This window comes from Pseudochaenichthys georgianus, chromosome 9, assembly GCF_902827115.2.
Source record: "Pseudochaenichthys georgianus chromosome 9, fPseGeo1.2, whole genome shotgun sequence".
In the NCBI taxonomy this organism is placed as follows: domain Eukaryota; kingdom Metazoa; phylum Chordata; class Actinopteri; order Perciformes; family Channichthyidae; genus Pseudochaenichthys; species Pseudochaenichthys georgianus.
In genome coordinates, this window is record NC_047511.1 from 8523526 (window position 1) to 8543420 (window position 19895).

Consider the following 19895-nt stretch of genomic DNA (forward strand, 5'->3'; position numbering starts at 1 on the left):
ATACAATTGTGTTTTCTATATGACTTGTTGTACTAAGATTATTTTCGTAATCATACATGCTATTTTTTTTAATTAACTTTTTTTTGGTATCTCACGTACCCCCTGCAGTACCCCAACGTCCCCCTAGGGGTCCGGGTACCCCCATTTGAGAATCACTGAACTACACTGGACCATGCTGTACAAGCAGAATGCCTGCAAGCTGCGTTCAATAACAGCAATGAGAGTATGCAGCAGAACAAGTGCTGAAAGCCGGTGCAAAGTGCAAAATGTGCTGCATTTAGAGACTCCTTGGAAAAGAGCAACTTTCAAAGTTTTACCCAAAAATATTATTGTATGCACAACAGCTTGAAAAAGGTACAATTACATATACAAATAATAAAAATCACCTTTCATATACAGTATTTGAGGTTTATTTTACATTATTCTCTTAAAAGAAATAACTTAACGGTAATAAAAACATAAAAGCAAACAAACAGTACATTTTTAGAAATGTACAGATATGGGTCTATTCTGACTCTTAAGCGTTTTTGTTAGAAAAACAAAGTGGCAAATTGTCGCTCTAAGTTTTATAAATACGGTAGTTTAAGGATCACCTGAAGGCAACACAGTTGTACAACGTCGGTGTCGCTCTTGAACGCAGCTCGTGACCTTTTCTACATAACATTTAAACTACTCTCTGGACAGAAGAAAAACAGGAGCTGAGCTTAAAGAAGGTGAGACTTGTTTTATTATTAATATTACAAATGCTGTGTTCACTGATGTTAGGAATAAACCGTAATATTATTTCCAGGACATAGACGGGATCAGACAGACCGGAAGACTTTAACTAACGTTATCTGCCCTCTTGAGTGTTCGGTAATCAAACACACAGGCTGATGTCCAGCTGTGAAAAATACATTACCGTAATATCATAACTGACCTCACAGGTAACATACCGTAGGTTACAGTCACACTGATGTACCTGTCGTGAGTGCTGTATCGCGTTAGATATCATTATTCTGCAGTGAACACTGTAACCATTGATTCGCCTTATTCATTATGTGAATATTAAAGCCGAAACACGTGTAGACTTGCAAGCTGTTCATGTTTGATGCATTTTGTAACAATGTTATGTGGCGTAACCTAAGAGTGATTGACAGCTGTTTGCACCAGTGGAGGGAGAATAAATATTTAAAGGCACAGTCATTTTAATGTTAACATTTTCATTTTGTAATGTAAGTATTATAGGTAGTGGTGAACGAAATCGTTTTGCTTCATTCAATATGTGATTAGCTTTTCTAAAGCAACATTTTCAAATTTGTCAAAAAAGTATATTAAAATGTATATGTTTATATAACTCCTTTTCAAGTGTTCCGAATCCTGTTGTGTCAAAATGTTGTTGAGTTTAATCTAATCAAATCTACAGATTATTCAGAAGTAATATTATTACAAAAACATCGTATAGTAAAAACACTGACAGTGAACATTTATTTGGCAAAATGTGCTCTTTTTTAAAAGGCAGCCGGAATGACGAGCCTCCAGCTGAGTGCAAAGGAGGAGATGGTGGAGAGGTTTCTGGATGCTGCTGCCAGAGGAGACATGATCCAGGTGTCCACGATGCTGTCCCAGAGCCCTTCGCTCATCAACCAGACAGGGTACAGCGGCTGGTCAGCGCTGATGCTTGGCGCTCGCAACGGGCATTACCCTGTGGTGGAAGCGCTGTTGTCACATGGGTAGGCCTACAGAGCTGAGATGAAGAGAAAAACTGAGAATATTTACTCCCAAAAAACGATATTGGGTATATCACTCAAATGCTGCTTCACCACATTGAAAGCAAAATTATGAAGATAAGCTTAATATGTTGTACTTTAATAATACAATTACTTAAAAGTTGTTGACGGGAAAAAAAAGTTGAACGTTTTAATTGTTGCATTGTAGTTTATTTTTTTGCTTGGCGTTAGTAATGTAAACAGTGGTCACAGAAACCGTGATTTGTTTCTGAATGCCGTTTCAAAAACAACGCAAAATAACAAATGTGCCAAAACACTTATATCACACATATCACACAACATATTACTAAAAGTGCTGAATGAACAAAACAATGCAAATAAAAAAAATGCTGCAAATGAAAACACGCTACAATAAGCTCAAAACACAGGGAGCGAAAACAGGGACACTCAAAAGTAATGTGCACAGCTGGGACCAGACCACTTGTTGAAATTCTGAGATACATTTGGCAGTATTTATACATTTATAAAGTTGGCAAACTGTCACTGGAAACCTAAATTGTAAGTTTAATTGTCTTGTATTAACTATGTGACCGCATGATTCCATCCGATATTAATGCAGATCTGCTGTAAGCTAACTAGCAAATTTAGCTAACCTAGTCATTTTAACTGGCACTTTTGTGTTTTTTTATTTGCATTGTTTTTAAAAACTGCAGCGTGTTTCTCTTAATAGGCGCTTTCACACCAAGTACTTTTCCCAGGAATAGATCCCGGAACTTAGTTCCCCGGAAATCTTTAGTTCCGGAAATATCTAGTAAATCGCGTTCAAACGCGTTCACATAAGTCCCTGAGGGAGGATTACGCAAATGAAGCCACTGACGTCACTTCTTCTGCTTTGGGCACGGCGTATACTGCCACCCGAAGTCTCCGGCCAGAAGTCCCCGGAGTTGGTGACCTTCCGAGTAAATCGCCAGAAGCGCCGACACCTCCTCATCACTCCACTGCTCCCATGTTTTCTTTTGTGTTGCCATAAGTTAGTCTCTCTCCGTTGATGCACTGGGCTAATGCTAATGCGAGCAAATAAAATGGTGGCTTCACAACACTTTTCAGAGTTTTATGAGGCGTGGTTTGCAATTCGCCGGTGTGAAAGCGCGAGTAGTCGGGAACCTTTTCACCCCTTTTTAGTCCCTGCTAGAGAGGTGGTACTTTCCTGGGGAGCAAAAGGTTCCAATTTCTGATTGGCTAGGCGGATTGCAAACCACAGCCCGTAAAACTCTGAAAAGTTTTGTGAAGCCGCCATTTTATTTACTCGCATCAGCATTATTAGCATTAGCCCAGCGCACCAACGGAGCGAGACTAACTTATGGCCAGAGATGGGGTAGTTACTAAAAAAAAGTAATATATTACATATTACATATTACTTTTAAAAAAGTAATATATTACACTACTTCGTTACTCTCTACATCTACTCGTTACTTTACTCGTTACTTTACTCGTTACTTTACTCGTTACTTTACTCGTTACTTTACTCGCAGGGCCGGCCCGCCCCTCCCTGCAGGCAGATCACGCAGACTGCTAAAGTTTTAAATGTTCTCTTTATTTCAGTTTCCATAAGATAAGACTGATCCAGATAGCTCCTGAATGTTTTCCTATCTGACCATGGCTGTCCTCTGTCTCCTGCTATCTGTATATTTTGCGCAGTCTATCTCTGCTCACGCTGTTGCGTCAGCGTGTTCTCCTGCGTGTTGGCCATGTGTTGCACTGGAACCAGACTGGAGCACACCGCAAAGACTTCAGCCGAGCACGTACGAACTGCGCATGCGTGAGTGGCAATAACTCTCCTTACCAGCAGGCGGCAGTAGTGTGTATTCGTCATTCAAGACAGGCAACAACCGGAAAACAGAGAAGAAGAACAGACTACGTGTGTGATATAAATAAACAACAGCTATGTGCGTTAGCTCCACCTTAGCATGTGTTCTTTGCAGGTGTTTGTTGAGGTTTGATTATGACTGATTTTAGAAAGTAACGAAGTAACGCGTGTCGGGGCAATGTTAGTAACTGTCGTGTGATTACTGAATTATAAAAGTAACGCGTTACACTACTCCGTTACCGACAAAGTAATATTATTACAGTAACGCGTTACTTTGTAACGCGTTACACCCAACTCTGCTTATGGCAACACAAAATAAATCATGGGAGATGAGGAGGTGTCGGCGCTTCTGGCGATTTACTCGGAAGGCTTCAGTAGAAGCTGATGGGAAGACTCCCAGCAGCTTCTACTGAAGCCAGTCCCCAGCTCCGGGGACTTCCGGCCGGGGACTTCGGGTGGCAGTATACGCCGTGAAGTTGTTTGCGGCCTGCCAGTAAACCCAAAGCAGAAGAAGTGACGTCAGCGGCTTCATTTGCGTAATCCTCCCTCAGGGATTTATTCCGGTGTGAACGCGATCAACTAGATAGTTCCGGAATTGAAGATTTCCGGGGAACTAAGTTCCGGGAACTATTCCTGGGAAAAGTACTTGGTGTGAAAGCGCCTATTAGTGTTTTGGGCAGTAGCGCATTTGCCCCTGTCAGCCACTGTACAAGAATAGATTTTGTATTGAACTAAAAGTAGCAATACCAAAATGTAGAAATAATCTGTAACAATAAAAAAAAAAGTCCTGCATTAAAAAAAATCCCATAATGATTTACATTTAAAAGTGTTTGAAGTATCAAATATAAAAGTTCTCATAAAGAAATTGCGAATAATAAAATTAGATTACAGATGTAGCACCTAATTTCGGACAGTTTGAAACGCGAGGGCCGTGATTGGTAAGTGATCTGCCCTCGCTCAAGGGAAAACCTCCAGCTTGACTTGAGACAGCCCCCGTGATAAATAAATGTAATTTATAATGGATCATTGATCCACCAGTGGGGTGTGGGGTTCCACACTGGAGCTCATGTGAAATAAAGTCAGATACAGTACGCTGAATGTACAGCGGAACTTTGTTCAGATCCATATGTCACGGATATCATACTCTGTGCTAACTAAGAGACATGTAATCATTTACAAAACATCACCATGTTGTTATTTAACAAAATAATGTTGCTTAATCGAAAAAAACGAACGGGAGGAAATGCAACCCCGCTCTCGATTTGTAATCCTAATTTAATCATCATCTTCACCACGATCATTTAAACTCAGTAATTCACTAAAAATATTTATATTTTAATGGGGCCTCGTCGGCAGATCAGGATCCCGACGCGTAGCAGAGGGATCTTGATCAGCATGAAGGGTGTTATTTTCCCCATAAGGAACAAGTCGCTTCAAATGATCCCGCTTATTACATGGCCACATTCTCAACAAAATAACGACATGACTCCCAATATTAATTGAAATGCTTTTCTGGATTTAGAAAATGTTTTTATTGATTTAAAAATAGTTGTATGTATTGATTTAAATTGTCATGCATCCGCTAAGAAAAATAGTCCGTTACCGTGTTTTAAAATGTCTGAATGAAACGGCAGCTCTCAGCTGTGTATTTATTATACAACTAATGGCCAGCTAATGGCCCATCAACCACAGCTCTCTCCCCCCTCCCCCCCTGACCTTTCTTCTCCAGCAGCTAAATTAACTGTAGGTTTAAACGCAGACTTTTGTTCCTCCATGTTTCGTTGTTATTGTTTCACTGAGCGGTCCCGCACATTTTTTATAAACGCTCCCTTTTTTGATCCATCTGCGGCGGTAATAGGTTTTGTGCGCTGTGATGATTCGGCTGTTCCTTTAGTAATGAATATTAAAAGTAATCCAAAATGTATTCACTTCAGGTTTACGAAAGTAACTGTAAGAGACTTTAATATTTTATTGAAAAAAAGTTACATTACACACACACAACACACCACACAAATTGACTCGATTGGTGGTTCTAGTGTAAAATAAACTCACTAATTAATGAAACCAGTTCAATACGCATTATTCTTATTCTTATCATTCTTTATGAGCGCAGAAATAGTCTTAAAATCAGATCTATTTTTAAATGAAATCTGACGGCAGGCAGTTAGCTCTGATCACCTATGATAAAGGCGCCACACCTAATCGCTGGCCATTCAGCCACAGAGCTCCCTCTATACCAGGGGTCTCAAACTCAAGGCCCGGGGGCCAAATCCGGCCCGCGACTTCATTTCATGAGGCCCCGCAAGAGCTTGCAAAGAATATATTACGTTTATAATACGGCTACATGCCACTTTACAGAAGCAGGTTGCCCATAAACTACATGTCCCACAATGCATCTCGTTTTGTGACATGCGCACTGAAGAGACTTGCAATTATTTGCCCTGGACTTCTGCTTTCAGACGTAGTTAATTACGAAGTTATTATCCTATCCAATAATAATCCAATTCAGAGGCAATAATGTAATATAATACATTATTTTAAATATATAATATATATTTATATAGTTACAACCGGCCCTTTGAGTGCAACCTTTATGCGAATGTGGCCCGCAATGAAATTGAGTTTCACACCCCTGCTCTATACAAATCAAACTGTAGACGGTGTGAAAGCACCTATTGTTTTAAATAATGGTCGGAATGTGACCTGTGAGCCTTCTGAATTACCGTGGGACAGCACATTCTAAACTAAAATGTTCAATCAATAAAGTAACATCTTATCTTAATAATATCTTCATATTAATAATAATAATAATAATAAAGACAAAATCAACATACGGCAATTCAAACCCTCAGCTATTTTAATTACCTCTCAAACTACCTAAACTAGTTATAAATATGTTTATTTTTACTGTCGGCCGGGTCACTGATTACTGGATGAGCTGCTGCATGAGACAGACACTGACGCTGTCCGAAGAGAGGGAGGAAAAAGAGAGGCTCCGTGTATTGTATTAATATTATATAGAGTCGTTATTCATTTGTTTTAAAACTCAATAAATAACAAAGAAGACCTTTGACCGGCACTTTTATAATTTTGTCCGGAAAATTTAAACTTTAATACACGTTGACTGGCGAAAAACTCTGCCCGGTTCCCTCGGCCCCCACCGCGGAGAATAAACAGAAGGGCAACCATGACAACAATGCTTCTTCGCTGCTTTTGTGGAGGAAGTTACAGCGCCACGTACAGGCTCCTGCATGTACTGCAGCTTCTCCAGCATGCAAAAAAAAGTACAGAACTTTCGACAGGAAATGGAAATACTCGAGTAAACAGTAAATAACACGTTTATCTTCATCCCTATGTACTGTATCTGTTTTGATTAAATGACGTTTTCCGTGTAAGTGCAGCACATTTCCAAATATGTTGTGTTCCACTTCACTTAAGAACACAAACACTACAGATGCATTACTTCACCTAAAATCTCTATCTCTGTTTTTGTTCTATAAAGCTGCGACAAGTTCTCCGTGAACAGCTCGTCACAGACTGCTTACGATATCGCCAAGTTCTGGGGCCACAGACACATCTCCACCCTGCTGGGCCATACTGATGACAGGTGCCAGCGGGTGCTGCCGGGGGCTGACCTCCACCAGCAGGAGAACTACTTCAGCAGAGAGACGCTGGACCGGCTCAGTGCCAAGAGGACCGACGAGGGATGGCTGGAGGATAAACAGAGCGACCCAAACACAGTCTACCTCCTGTTCTCCAACTGCAGCCCCATGGTCAGCAGCCCACTGGAGGACCGGAACGCAGGGGTATGTTACCTGAGGCAAATGTTGGTAATCTGTTTTGGTTGAAGCTGATGAACCATTAGGTTTGAAAAATAGTTCTGGTGATCCGGTAAGCTTTTACCGTGTTTCATGTGAATGCAGATTTAGCTGGTAAAGCATTCAGCTGTACGCATCTGAAAACAATCATAGTTTGTTGTTAAGTATCCCAAGTACAAATCACACAAAGGCTTATTAAAGGGGCCCTATTATGCTCATTTTCAGGTTCATATTTGTATTTAGTGCCTCTACTATGACATGTCTCCATGCTTTAATGTTCAACAAGTCATTTTTATGAATACAGAAGCTATCTTTATAAGAAGTAGATTGGGCCTTAAAGCATTAAGGAAAACTTTCCTTTAGTTTAACATAGAAGTAGAGGATGCCTCTATAAGAAGCTATTTCCAGTCTACGTGGTTTATTTGTTTTTGCCCTATATAGTGAAACGACTTTGAGGTTTTCTAAAATGGAGTAGATTCAGATGGATTTAGTATGAGTCAAAACTTACGTTTTTGGACAGCTCAGAAAATGGATTGCCCAGTAAAATACCATAGCATCTCTGTAAAGAAGTAGCCTTGTATTTGTGGTTGATAAGGAAATTAATTTATTGACAAAAGACCCACATTTCAATCAAGATGCGTACATGTAAAATAATGTCAGGATCCAATATTTCAGATGCCTTGAAGTCCAGCCTGGATGACTCCTTAATTCATCCTGATTGTTCTCTTCTCAATGCACACATTCCTCGCTTCCCTGTCATTTCAGTGGTGTTATGTTGCATGCAGTCAATAGCTACTGTAGATGACGTGCAAGCCCGCCTTAACCTGCCATCAGCCCCAGGTCCGTAGGCCCCCTATTTAAACAACAAATCAAAGTAATTTATAGCCTCTGCAGGCTCTGTGACACACACACACACACACACACACACACACACACACACACACACACACACACACACACACACACACACACACACACACACACACACACACACACAGCAACATATGGCCTCAATGCCAGGTATCAGTAGATGAGAATGAGCATTATCTCCGGTGGATTAACACAAACCTGGTTATGTAAAACGATGCACATTTTAAACCTGCAGGCTCCTGGGAATCAATGAATAGTGCAGCATTGCCTTACCTCTTTAGCTTCCGTCTGGTTTTCTTTGAAGAAAAAGCCTTTATGATGTTCTTTGAATCCATCTCACGAAGAATGTCTTGCTCAATTGACATCAGTGTTAGGTTTCCTTTTCCGAGCGCCACTCTCAAACTTTTTCTTCTCCAAAATGTTCTCCTAAACAACCTTCATCTGTCACTCAATCACTCACAATTTGAATAAGTCACATGTGAAACATATTCTCATTCTGATTGGCTGTTAAGTGGTGCCCACTGACTGTTACATCATGTTTGAGAAAAATCTCTGGAATCCATTGATTAGCGGAGCAAATGATCAAAATACTACGGAGGGAAGATATTTTCGTTTGGATTACTGGTGTGGGGGAAGCTCGCGAGTGTGTTTTTGTGTATGTGTGTGTTTGTGTGTATTATGTTTGTTTCCCGGGGGAAACACTCACGAGAAACACCGGCTGTTGTTATGCCTGCTGTGACGTCAAGTTACTCCATTCTCCGCTTGTAATTATGCCGAAGCTTCAAAGCTGTATTTATCATCTGAATTTGCCGAAACAAGTTTAATATTCTGAAAGCCAAGACTTTGTTTATTTGAAATCAGATGAAAACAAACTGTAACGGACCCTGCCGTGTTTTCTATGATTACTATACGCCTTACATTCATAATTTCAGCCGGAGGGAGGGGGACAGCAGAGTGGCGAGTGAGAGCTGTCTTCTTCCCTTTACAAGCTTCAAAAATGTATTTATCGTGTGATTTTGGAAATAAAACTTTCATATTCTGAAAGCCAAGACTTTATTTAAAATTAAAATTAAACACCCGAAATAAAAAAATTAAAGTTTTAATTTTTTTTATTGGCTTATGATAGGCCCCCAATCTCCGTCGGCCCCTGGGCTTCAGCCCAGGTCCGCCCCTGCATTAAGGCGGCCCTGATGACGTGACAGTTTTAGTCAGTTTGTCTTTTTCAAAGATTCAAATTTTTTTTCTAATGATTGTGATTCCAACAGGGTGAGAACCAGCTGTGTCGGTTCAGATATGAGACGGTTAAAGATCTTCTCCAGAAACCTGCCACTGTGCTCATCTTCCTGGGGGTAGAGAGGAGGAAGGAGCCCTCCGCTCAGACAGTGGATGGTGTCCGGGAGCCTCCTGCTTGGTTTGCCATCAACACTGACGAAGACACTGCTGACCTTCTAAAACGCTGCAGAGAAAAGAACTGCTGCTTCCCGAAGACGCTCAACAGAGACCTGCTGAAGTTCAGCGAGGAAGAGGCAGGTGAGGAAGATGCAGTCTCTTTTTCTTTACCAACGATATCTTCTGAACCATAAAAGCTATATACAAATGCGGGCTTACATTCAATTAAAATATCTAATGGCAAACATACACATGATTTTCACTTGTGATTAGTTGCAAAAACATCACACTTTTTGTATCCGTTTTAAATGTACCTTTAAATGGGAATTTAATTTACGGTAATCGGCCTGCAAGCTTTAGCCACACATTGTAGTGCATGTACTCATGTACTGTACTTCTATCTCGGGGTACTTGTACTTTATCTGACTAAAAGATAAATAATGACTAAGTTCATTATATGCTATTTTATAGCTTTGAGGTAAGGTAGCTTCAAGTTCCATCTTTCCTGAAACCGGGTATCAGCTCTCCTTATTTAAGCTACAGTCACCTTGTGACAAGAGAAATTGCATTTTTAACATGTCGTCTGTTTGACAGCGCTGACGGGCCATAAGTAATACATTATAAAACTGAATCTGTGAACCATATCAAAACTGACCAAAGGCCGAGATTGGCCCCCCAGACTTACCATGACTGAACTAACTGAATAACCCCTGTCCCCTCTCTTGCTCGTGCAGGAGTTGTGGCTCAAGCTCGATCGGTGTTGGCCTGGCACAGCCGCTACAGCTTCTGTCCGACATGTGGCAGCAGCACCCGGTCGATGGAGGGAGGATACAAGAGGAGCTGCCTGAACTCAGACTGCAGGAGCCTCAAGGGGGTTCATAACACCTGCTACCCACGCGTCGGTACGGAGCTCCAAACCTAATCAGCTTTAATGAATGCTTTCAACTGCAGATTATTAGCTGTGTGCAAACACCTAAGTTGTGTAGGGCACACATCTAGATTCCATTGACACATGCATTTAGGCACAGGCGCCATGTACAATGTGCAGGTCATGTGTGGTTGAAAACACGTTCACCGATGAAAGCAGGATTTTTCAAGTGGTTAAAAATCAAGCTTTCCTGCTCTAGGATGTTGTGACTGTAGTCAGGGAGCTAGTATCACAGATCTGAGTGCAGTTTAAACCTGAACGAAGCCAAAACGTTAAGTCAATTCATCCGGTATTTATTATAATTGTAATGATCAGATTAGTAATATAAGCAAACATGACAAAAATAGCTTCTTAAATAATTATATTTGCTCGATTTCCTGGACTTTATGAAAGTAAAGTGAACACTTTGGGTTAAAAAATGGGACAAAAATATGTAACTCTCTGAGAACTTGTAAGGGGATATTTCACTATTTTCCTACATTCCATGAGTAGATTATCTGAGTTAGTTGAAGACCTACACCTGAGTACAATTATCTTACCTGAAAATCAACATTAACATCATAAGAAATGTCCCCGAACACCTGCTTACATACTTTAAGATTAGCGATGACTGAAACTCGTAAAGGTATATAGTTAGTGTTTGGCAAGTTCATATGAAAATGTAATCTGTTACATATAACTTTAATTGGAGATTGTAAATTACAATCAATATTATTGTCTGTAGAGTAATGCATTTCTGATAATACTACTTTTGCATTACTCAAACCAAAAAAATTACTTGGCATTATAATAGAAAGAGTCTCATGTTGTTTGATAGTGACTAATCAAAGTACAGATTCTCAAGTCGCAAATCCAGTGTGCAATAGATGAGTCAAATGATGGGCTCACTTTTCTTTAATGCATTTGGTAGCTTTCACAAGATTACTGGAGAGATTATTAGATGTAAATTGAGCTCCTCTTACTGTGTGTTTTCAGACCCAGTGGTCATCATGCTGGTGATCCACCCTGATGGAAACCAGTGTTTACTGGGAAGAAAGAAGATTTTCCCTGTGGGCATGTTCTCCTGTCTGGCTGGATTCATAGAGCCTGGTAAACATCACATTACATTGACTTGCACAAACCTTAACAGTAACATCTACTCCCTAAAAGCTACTCACCAACGGGTGGCCGACCCGTGCAAACATGCTCCAACAACCCAAAGCACTTTGTGCGGCACTTTCAAACTCATTGTAAATATATGGGTCTGAAGAAACATCTTCATCAACTTGACAACACATGCACAGCATTTAGAATAACATTCAACAACTTGAGAAAAATGTGCAGGGTTTACTAAAAGCGCTGCATGGAAAAACCCCGGAATAAGCTCAAAACACAACGGAAACCAGGGGACATTAAAAAGTGACGCACACAGCTGGGACCGGAGCGCTTGTTGACGCTCAAGGTTCATAAAGTTGTCCATCAGTCACTGTTGGCAGTTAGTCTGTTTCATACTTGTAATTGTTTGTCAGTATATTTTAAATCACTAGGTTAGCTACGTTAGCTAGCTAGCTTACAGCAGATCTGCAATAATATCAGAAGGAATCATGTCATCACATTGTTAAAATAAGCTAATACAACGTACATTTCCAGTGACAGTTGGCCAATTTTAGAATCCCTGAACGTCAACAAGCGCTTCAGTCCCAGCCGAGTGCATCACTTAAAGTGGACCGATCATCAGGGTGGGAATTTCACGACGGCCACGACCATAGATATATATAAACACTAGATGGCTCACACGCGCTGCTGGCCAATGGAGACCGACGTTGCCACTTGGCCGCCATCTTGCTACAGGCAGTGCTCTCATTCATAACATTATGGTTTACTATTTAAATAACCATAGCTTGCTCAATTTTCAACCGATTTTCAAACGGTTTGGTTTTTTATAAACATCAAATATGTAGTTATGATACTGCATACTTATAATCATGGACTTTCATATGAAAATAACATTAATCAGATAAAGCAATAGCTATACACACACACAAGGTATTTATATTAAATATTTGCCGGTGTATATATTTCCATTTATTTTATTATATTGTCAATATTTAACATAAATTATAAAATTAAAATACATTTATATTTTATATATAAAAATCGGTCTCATGTTACCACTCTGTAAACCAAGAGTTGTTAATTGAGCAATGCCTTAGCTTGAAGAACAGGGACACAACTAATGACAATAGCATATGTTGGTATATTATTTAGATATTCACACCTTTATCAGAAGAACCAAACCAACATAAAATGTGCTCACAGACAGGCCAGTTCTGTCTAATTTATCACAATTATTTTTGACATGAGATCTTCATATCATCCTAGTTTTGTATTTAGTTTCTAGATTTGTAAACAAATCCAGAACCTTTGAAATATGTTATTGAAAAAAGACCAAGAATAATATAAACTGTACCATATGTCCTTCTGTAGTCCATTTGTGGTTTGTCTTGACTCACCCCGGCTGATATATCACAAAATCCACTGTTTAAATTGTTACCTATATTGCCCCTATGCCCCTGTAAGGTGTCCTTGGGTGTTATGAAAGGCGGCCCCCCAACATAAATGTATTATTATTATTAAGAAGAACAACTTGGTGTGGTGTGGAGGGGATGTAGGAAGCAGGAGCAGGTGGGGAGAGATGGGGCTTCAAGGTTCAAGGTTATTTGTTTTAAATGTGTCTTGCACACAATAAAATAAAATACAGTATACCACAAAACCAATAAGACACACAGTGACACATGGCACACTAACAATCAATCATCGTCCAGCCTCAGCTTTGGTATTCTTTCACAACCATGTTATGGGTTTATTAGACTGAGCAAACATAAACATATGTGGTGATCCCACGGGTTCTTGCAGACAGCGGCGATTGGAGCATCCGTAGGCTGCACAAAAGTCCGGCATAGTCAGGTACTTCTGTAAACACAAAGCCAGCAAATTCCTGTATCATAATGCAAGATGTTTTTAACAAGCCAAACCACTTGGAATAAATCATGTGTAACTTAAGTTATGTTGAAAAGAAAGAGCAGTTCTGCCTCTCCCACTGGTGTAAAGTTGCTGGGTGAACTTTGTAATACTAGGTCTCACTGACAGCCTCTTGTTATTAGCCAGCTAATAAATACAACCACATATACAAAGAAAAGCTGCAATTTCAACATGTCCAAGCATCCTGTATCATAGCCATGCTAATAATGTTTATAATAAACCAAACCGTTTGTAAATCAGTCAAGATTTCAGCAAGTTAAGAGTATTTTTGTGCAGATCACTCACCTTACAACAGCTACCATAACGCGAATCAGAGTAACTGTTGACTGTAGCAAGATGGCGGCCAGTCAGCTACGCTGGAAAATCTCCCATGAGCCATCTAGTGTTTATATATATCTATGGCCACGACGGCCATGGCCGTCGTTGCCCCGCACTTTCAATAGAGTCTGTCTGCAGACCGCAGCAAGGAGGCGTTTCCTATAGGGGCGTTTCCTATAGTGAACGACGGGAGCCGGCTCTCGCCCGCGAACGAGACGTTTTTTGTCTTGTTTTTGCGGAGGGATCTAGATCGGCATGAAGGCACATTATGCAATGTGCAATGTGGACATTATCCCGCTTATTACACATGGCCACATTCTCAACAAAGTAACGACATGACTCCCAATAATAATTGAAATGCTTTTATGGATTTAGAAAAAGATTTTATTGATTTAAAAAATAGTTTTTTGTATTGATTTAAATTGACATGCATCCGCTAAGAAAAGTAGTCCGTTGTTACTGTTTGAACTAACGTAACAACGGCAGGAACTGCTTCTATAGTGTTTTTGAGGAGCTTTTTGATTACAGATTTGAAAACATCGTTGCTTGCTTTAAAAGTTGCACAATTCATTATGTCAAACCTTGAAAGATATCCCTGCCCTAATGCCCTATGTCTGGACCGCTGCGTAAAAAGGAGGGTTTCTGACCCATTACTTCTCTTCCTACTTTTTGTCCCCCTCTTCTCCCCGCTGCAGCCTAGCAGTTGATCTCAAAGCACGCTCCCTTCTCCTGCAGGGAGAACAACTATATGTATATACTTTATATAGGTTGATACAGTAGCCCCTTTTTTTAAATAGTTTTTATAGGTGTTGCCATCTGTTTTGTGTAGCGTGGTTCTACAAGCAAGTCAATGCATTAATTGGGTGGTATCAGAGAGTTACACGGGTCTGTAAATGCAATGAAAACAATTGGCCACAGCAAATAATTTATATTACACATGTAATTTTTACTTTTGAATACTTTAGTACAAAGGATGTCTTGAATAATTTAAGTGATATATGTGTACACATATAAATCATTAGTCAAAACAGCGCTACATTTGATTTAATTAAAAGGTATAATATGTGGTAAACTGAAGAGCCCTTTGGGAGCCGAAAGAGCCGGCTCTTCTTGGTGAGCCAAATGATCCGGCTCAGCAAGAAGAGCCGGAATTCCCATAACTAGAACAATGACTTCTTCTGCGAGGATTTATAAAATCAGCTGGATAAAAAAAGTTAGGAAACGCCCCTATAGGAAACGCCCCTATAGGAAACGCCTCCTTGCTGCGGTCTGCAGACAGACCCATCTCCGCACTTTGGCCGTGATGCCCTGTTAAAAAAAATGCAATTCACGGCCAAAGTGGCCTTTGTGCCCCTGTCAAAAGTAAAAAAAAAAAAAATTCCTGTGGTATTGGTATTTTGACTAGCAATTTAGTTAAATTGTTTCGTTTATCAACGCTACAACATAGCGTTTCGTGAGTCGGTTGTGGTTGTTGGGGGGGAAAAGCAAACAGCTTTTTGCTGCTCGCGATATGCTCCGCAGCAAACAGCTGTTTGCTGCGGAGCACAGCGCGAGCAGGCTCCAGTGAGCGGGAGGGTGCTCCTTCTTCACTACAGACTATCGCGCCACCTAACCATTCGCCAAAATGTTTTTAATACAGCGGTAACCGGCCAAGCGCCGGGCAAAAAACAATCTTCTAATAAAAGAAAGTCACCGGAGGAGTTAAAGGAGTGACAGGGAGTTGGCTGCAGTGCCGCGTCCTAAAACCCTTTTATAATCTATTGATTAGATTTATGATTCGAAAATTATAAAAGTAGGGTAGACATGTGGAGATTATCCGGCTGAACAAAACAGGTTTGTTTTCCACAGACCTTATTTCCAGCTATTTTCCAAAACCCTGTGGAGAAATTCCATTGCTTTTTGTGGAGGGAACCAGCAGCTTACTTCCTGGTTTCAGGACGCGTCACTGCACCTCTCAATATGATGCCAGTATAAACAAGGTCTTCTGTCGGCTCTGTACATCAATGCCGACCTATGCTGACAGGTAAGTGAAGAGTAGACAATATAAAGGTATTGGCGAAATGTCCCAGCAGTTTAGGAGAATGAAGGTTCTAATCAAATCAATTACATATAGCCATTACATGTCTAACTCCTAATGACAGGAAGGCAGAAAGTGCATTATACAAATAATAATACTCATAATAGCAGACATTTTTTAACAATGACCACAATATCATTATTTTAATAAACCAAATATGAACAATTGAGGAAAATGAGGAAGACCTGATGATTAAAATGTTGTAGTACAAGTAGTAATGTAGTTAGTGCATAAATTATTGCAACAAATGTGTTAATCTTCTTCATTATTAGTCGATTTTTTTTTTGGTGGACGAATGCTCCGGGCCAGTGGTTACAATGGTGGGGCCAGTGACAATACAATGTTACCCTTACTGTCTACCCCTGACTGACTTATGTGGTTTATGGCTGAACTTAACATATACGTTTAAGAAACACTATTGCTATTCAGCCGTTTGTAAAACGACTGGTGTTGACGTTAGTGCTACACTTTTCAGTCATGTTGATTGACCAGCGTAATTTAACCAAACAGCCTTTGTGCCCTGTCATGTGGCCTTTGTGCCCTTAAAAAAAATGCGAACGGGAAGGCCAAATGGCCTTGCCCCTAAAATGACGAAATTCCAAGCCTGCCGATCATGCTATATTTGAAACATATATTGTAGGGCCATACCCTACAATATATACCTATACAAAACATGTCTGTGAAGTTTTGTTTTCAAAATACCAAACAGATCACCCATTGTTGCCATGCCTCATACTACTCAAACCCTCTCTTTTGAAGCCCTGTTAGAGAAACGCGGATCTTGGGTCCTTAGCTTGAACAAAATAAATAAGAGGAGGTGGAGCTAATGCCTGATCAGAATTCAACCGGAGATAAAGTTAAATTCTGCTGTGATAAAACGCCATCCTGTTTAAACCACGTCAAGGATTATTTCTGAAACAGTATGGAGCTCAAATGCTTTTTCTCTTGCGGGTTTATCACAAGGTGAGTTCTTTTTTATGTCCTGCTTTTTAAACACGTGCTCTACGGTACAGGGGGGTATACTACGAAGCAGGATTTTCGCTTAGCCGGCTAACTTCAGGGAAAACTCCGGCTTTCCTGTCCTATGACGCTGGTTCTCTTTTTAGCGGGCTAGATCTCCATGGTAACTCATGCTGTGCGGCTAACCTGCTCCGGAGCAGGTTAGGTTGCAGGCTAAGAGCTCAACTCAGTGAAAGCACTGCCTGCTGACCAATCAGAGCTCAGTGTGTGGAGTTTAAAGCGATCAAGTCATATTACAGGAGAAAGGAAATACAGAAAAGCTGCCGATGCAGGAAAGACGGCCGGCAAAAATCACCGACTGTGTGAACGTGAACATGAATAGAATATCACCTCCATCTTCAGAGCAATCTGACTATTATAACATTAGCGTTAAGAAAGCTTACTTAAAAATCGGCCACAACATAAGTAACCGGATCAGAGTACATTAAGTACAGTCCGCGGCATATCACTTCATAATGTATCATATATCTCCTGATCTGAGTCAGCTGAGCCGTATCTGGCCGTGCAACACTCACAGTGTCACATACTGAATGCAGAAGTATTATTTTAAGCAACACATTAAGTTGGCGAAACACTCGAGACAAATGTAATTAAAGTCAGATCGTGTTTTAGACGGGGCAGTGATATCATAAACCTGTTAATGTACGCATTCAAACACTTGTTCTTTTGCCAGCTGTATTCACCTTGCAGGTGCAGCTCTGTGGCTTTTATCCTGGATCAAGTGTTTAAGTCATGGATGTTTAAAGTTTAACTTCTTCATATGTCTAATATTAAAGTTGACTTTTCATTCAGGAAGTATGACGCTGCGCTGTCAGTACGCTTCTCCATGTTTGTGATTGGTCGAATGCTCCAAATACCACCCCTTTCATGTGAACGCGCACCTAACTAGATAGGACACGGCTGGCTTGAGCGATCCACTTGATAACCAGCGTCGTAGGACTGCTTAGCGAGAGCGCGTATGTTTTGGATTAGGCCAACCGGCTAACTCAAACATATCCAGGTTAGGTTGAACCAGCTTCGTAGTACAGGCCTCTGGTTAGCTCTGAGTGTTAGCGAGGCTTGCTAATGTAAACAAAGACGTCCAAAACACGTCAGGCATTGTTTCTGACAGCAACTTTCTGTGGGTCCGCCGCCGCTATTACGTCACAGCGGATGGAATCTGTATCCTCTTGTTGTACACCCGTTTTTAAAATATTTGGGTACGGAGGGAAAGAGAGGGTTTTATTTTCTGACGCTGCGTGAGTTCCCCGACGCACCGGGGACACATATTTATGTATAAAAGACATCACAAAGTGCATTTTGTATGATAGGTCCCCTTTAACTAAGTTGGTGAATGTTTTTCTAAATACTGTGCATGTTTTGTCTGGTTGGTGAAGCTGTTTCTCGATGTCTTTGGGGACATTTGTGCTTTTATATTTGCATAATTGTTTTAACTGCAATGCGTTTCCTGTAATATAAATGTTTTGGGCTGTTGTAGCCATTTGCACCAGTCGGCCCCCGTACAGAAGCTTACAGTGAGCCCTTCCTGCAGGCGAGACGCTGGAGGAGGCGGTGAGGAGAGAGGTTGAGGAGGAGAGCGGAGTGAAGGTCGGGCCCGTTCAGTACATCTCCTGCCAGCCCTGGCCGATGCCCTCCAGTCTCATGATTGGCTGCCTGTCTGTTGCCATATCGACTGACATCAAAGTGGACGAGAAAGAGATCGAGGAAGCTCGGTGGTTTCCACGGCAACAGGTTCAAACATTACACATTTTTACTACTTTTATAAACACTGCTGATGCTACTACTAATAACAATACTGAGATAATAATAATTGTTATGACTCAGACTGTCATTTAGATGGTTCAGCTGTTGTCACTGATAATAATGACATTATTTGTGTGGCACATATTAGAGAACTTTTAAATTGAAATGGATTTTATTACATTTACAGGACATAATACAAATAATATTAATATTTAATAATAATACACACATCACAGTTACAAAAGAATAACGTGAATAAAATGTTTATCGATACAAAATGAATCTTCTTCTGAATCGTCAACCCTGCTTGGAAAATATGAAAAAACATATTTTTCTTCTCGGACTGTCATGCAGAATAATGTGGTGGAAGTTGAGTATTTGTGTGTGAAAGCAGAGTAGAAGTGATGATGGGGAGTCTGAGGAGAGGTTTACAGTTAACAATATTTCTGTTTTCTGAGCAAAAGAATAGAAGATATTTTCTTTTTGAAAATGCTGCTGTTTGACTATAAATCCATTTGTTCCTGGCTTAGGTGATTGACTCTTTCAGAGGAACCCGTCCAGCCTTCACTGTTCCTCCCAGGCAGACCATCGCCCACCAGCTGGTCCGACACTGGATCGGCATGACCTCTAACCTGTAGCACTGAACCTCCATAAGGTGGATCTATGAACCAGCAGCTGTCAGAACTGTTGCTACTCTATTACGACAAACCAGGAACACTACCGCTGAGGTAGCAGCCAGATTCTGAGGGCTGTACAGGACAGTTTGTTAATGTGGTTTGTTTTCACCGCTAAGTCCAAATCATTGAAACGCATCACTTGCAGATAAAGGCGAAGACAGAACTTTTCAAGATGGAAAAGATGATCAACAATAAACCTTTACATTTCCGATTCTCAGCTTTGAGCTTAGACTCGGGATGTGATGATGGTTTGAATGTAACGCAACTGTACAAAGTTAAGGACACTTTTGCAAAACGTTTTAATCTGTAATTAGACGATACTGGGATATACAACTATTCCCATTAATTTAACAGGGTTAATTGAGCAATCTGTACAAATGTGTAATTGCATACAAACGTTGCCAATTTATTTTGTATTGGTTTTCCAGTTGAATTATATTATATTTTTTTCTCCAATA

The 19895-nt window shown here is 40.4% G+C and overlaps 1 protein-coding gene and 1 long non-coding RNA gene across 2 annotated transcripts; one reads left to right on the plus strand and one right to left on the minus strand.

Moving 5' to 3' along the window:
• The first annotated feature begins 622 nt into the window (after nt 1-622).
• nudt12 (nudix (nucleoside diphosphate linked moiety X)-type motif 12) lies at nt 623-19697 on the plus strand. The gene is made up of 8 exons (XM_034091154.2): nt 623-713; nt 1498-1712; nt 7079-7382; nt 9530-9794; nt 10388-10555; nt 11557-11670; nt 18549-18748; nt 19291-19697. Exons 2-8 carry the CDS (start codon nt 1507-1509, stop codon nt 19396-19398), a joined length of 1365 nt encoding a protein of 454 aa, XP_033947045.1. The 5' UTR covers nt 623-713; nt 1498-1506; the 3' UTR covers nt 19399-19697.
• On the minus strand, nt 13400-13986 carry LOC139434479 (uncharacterized). The gene is made up of 2 exons (XR_011643823.1): nt 13888-13986; nt 13400-13533 (listed from the first exon to the last, which is right to left on the minus strand). It is a non-coding gene; the product is annotated as an uncharacterized lncRNA (long non-coding RNA).
• Nucleotides 19698-19895: the final 198 nt, after the last annotated feature.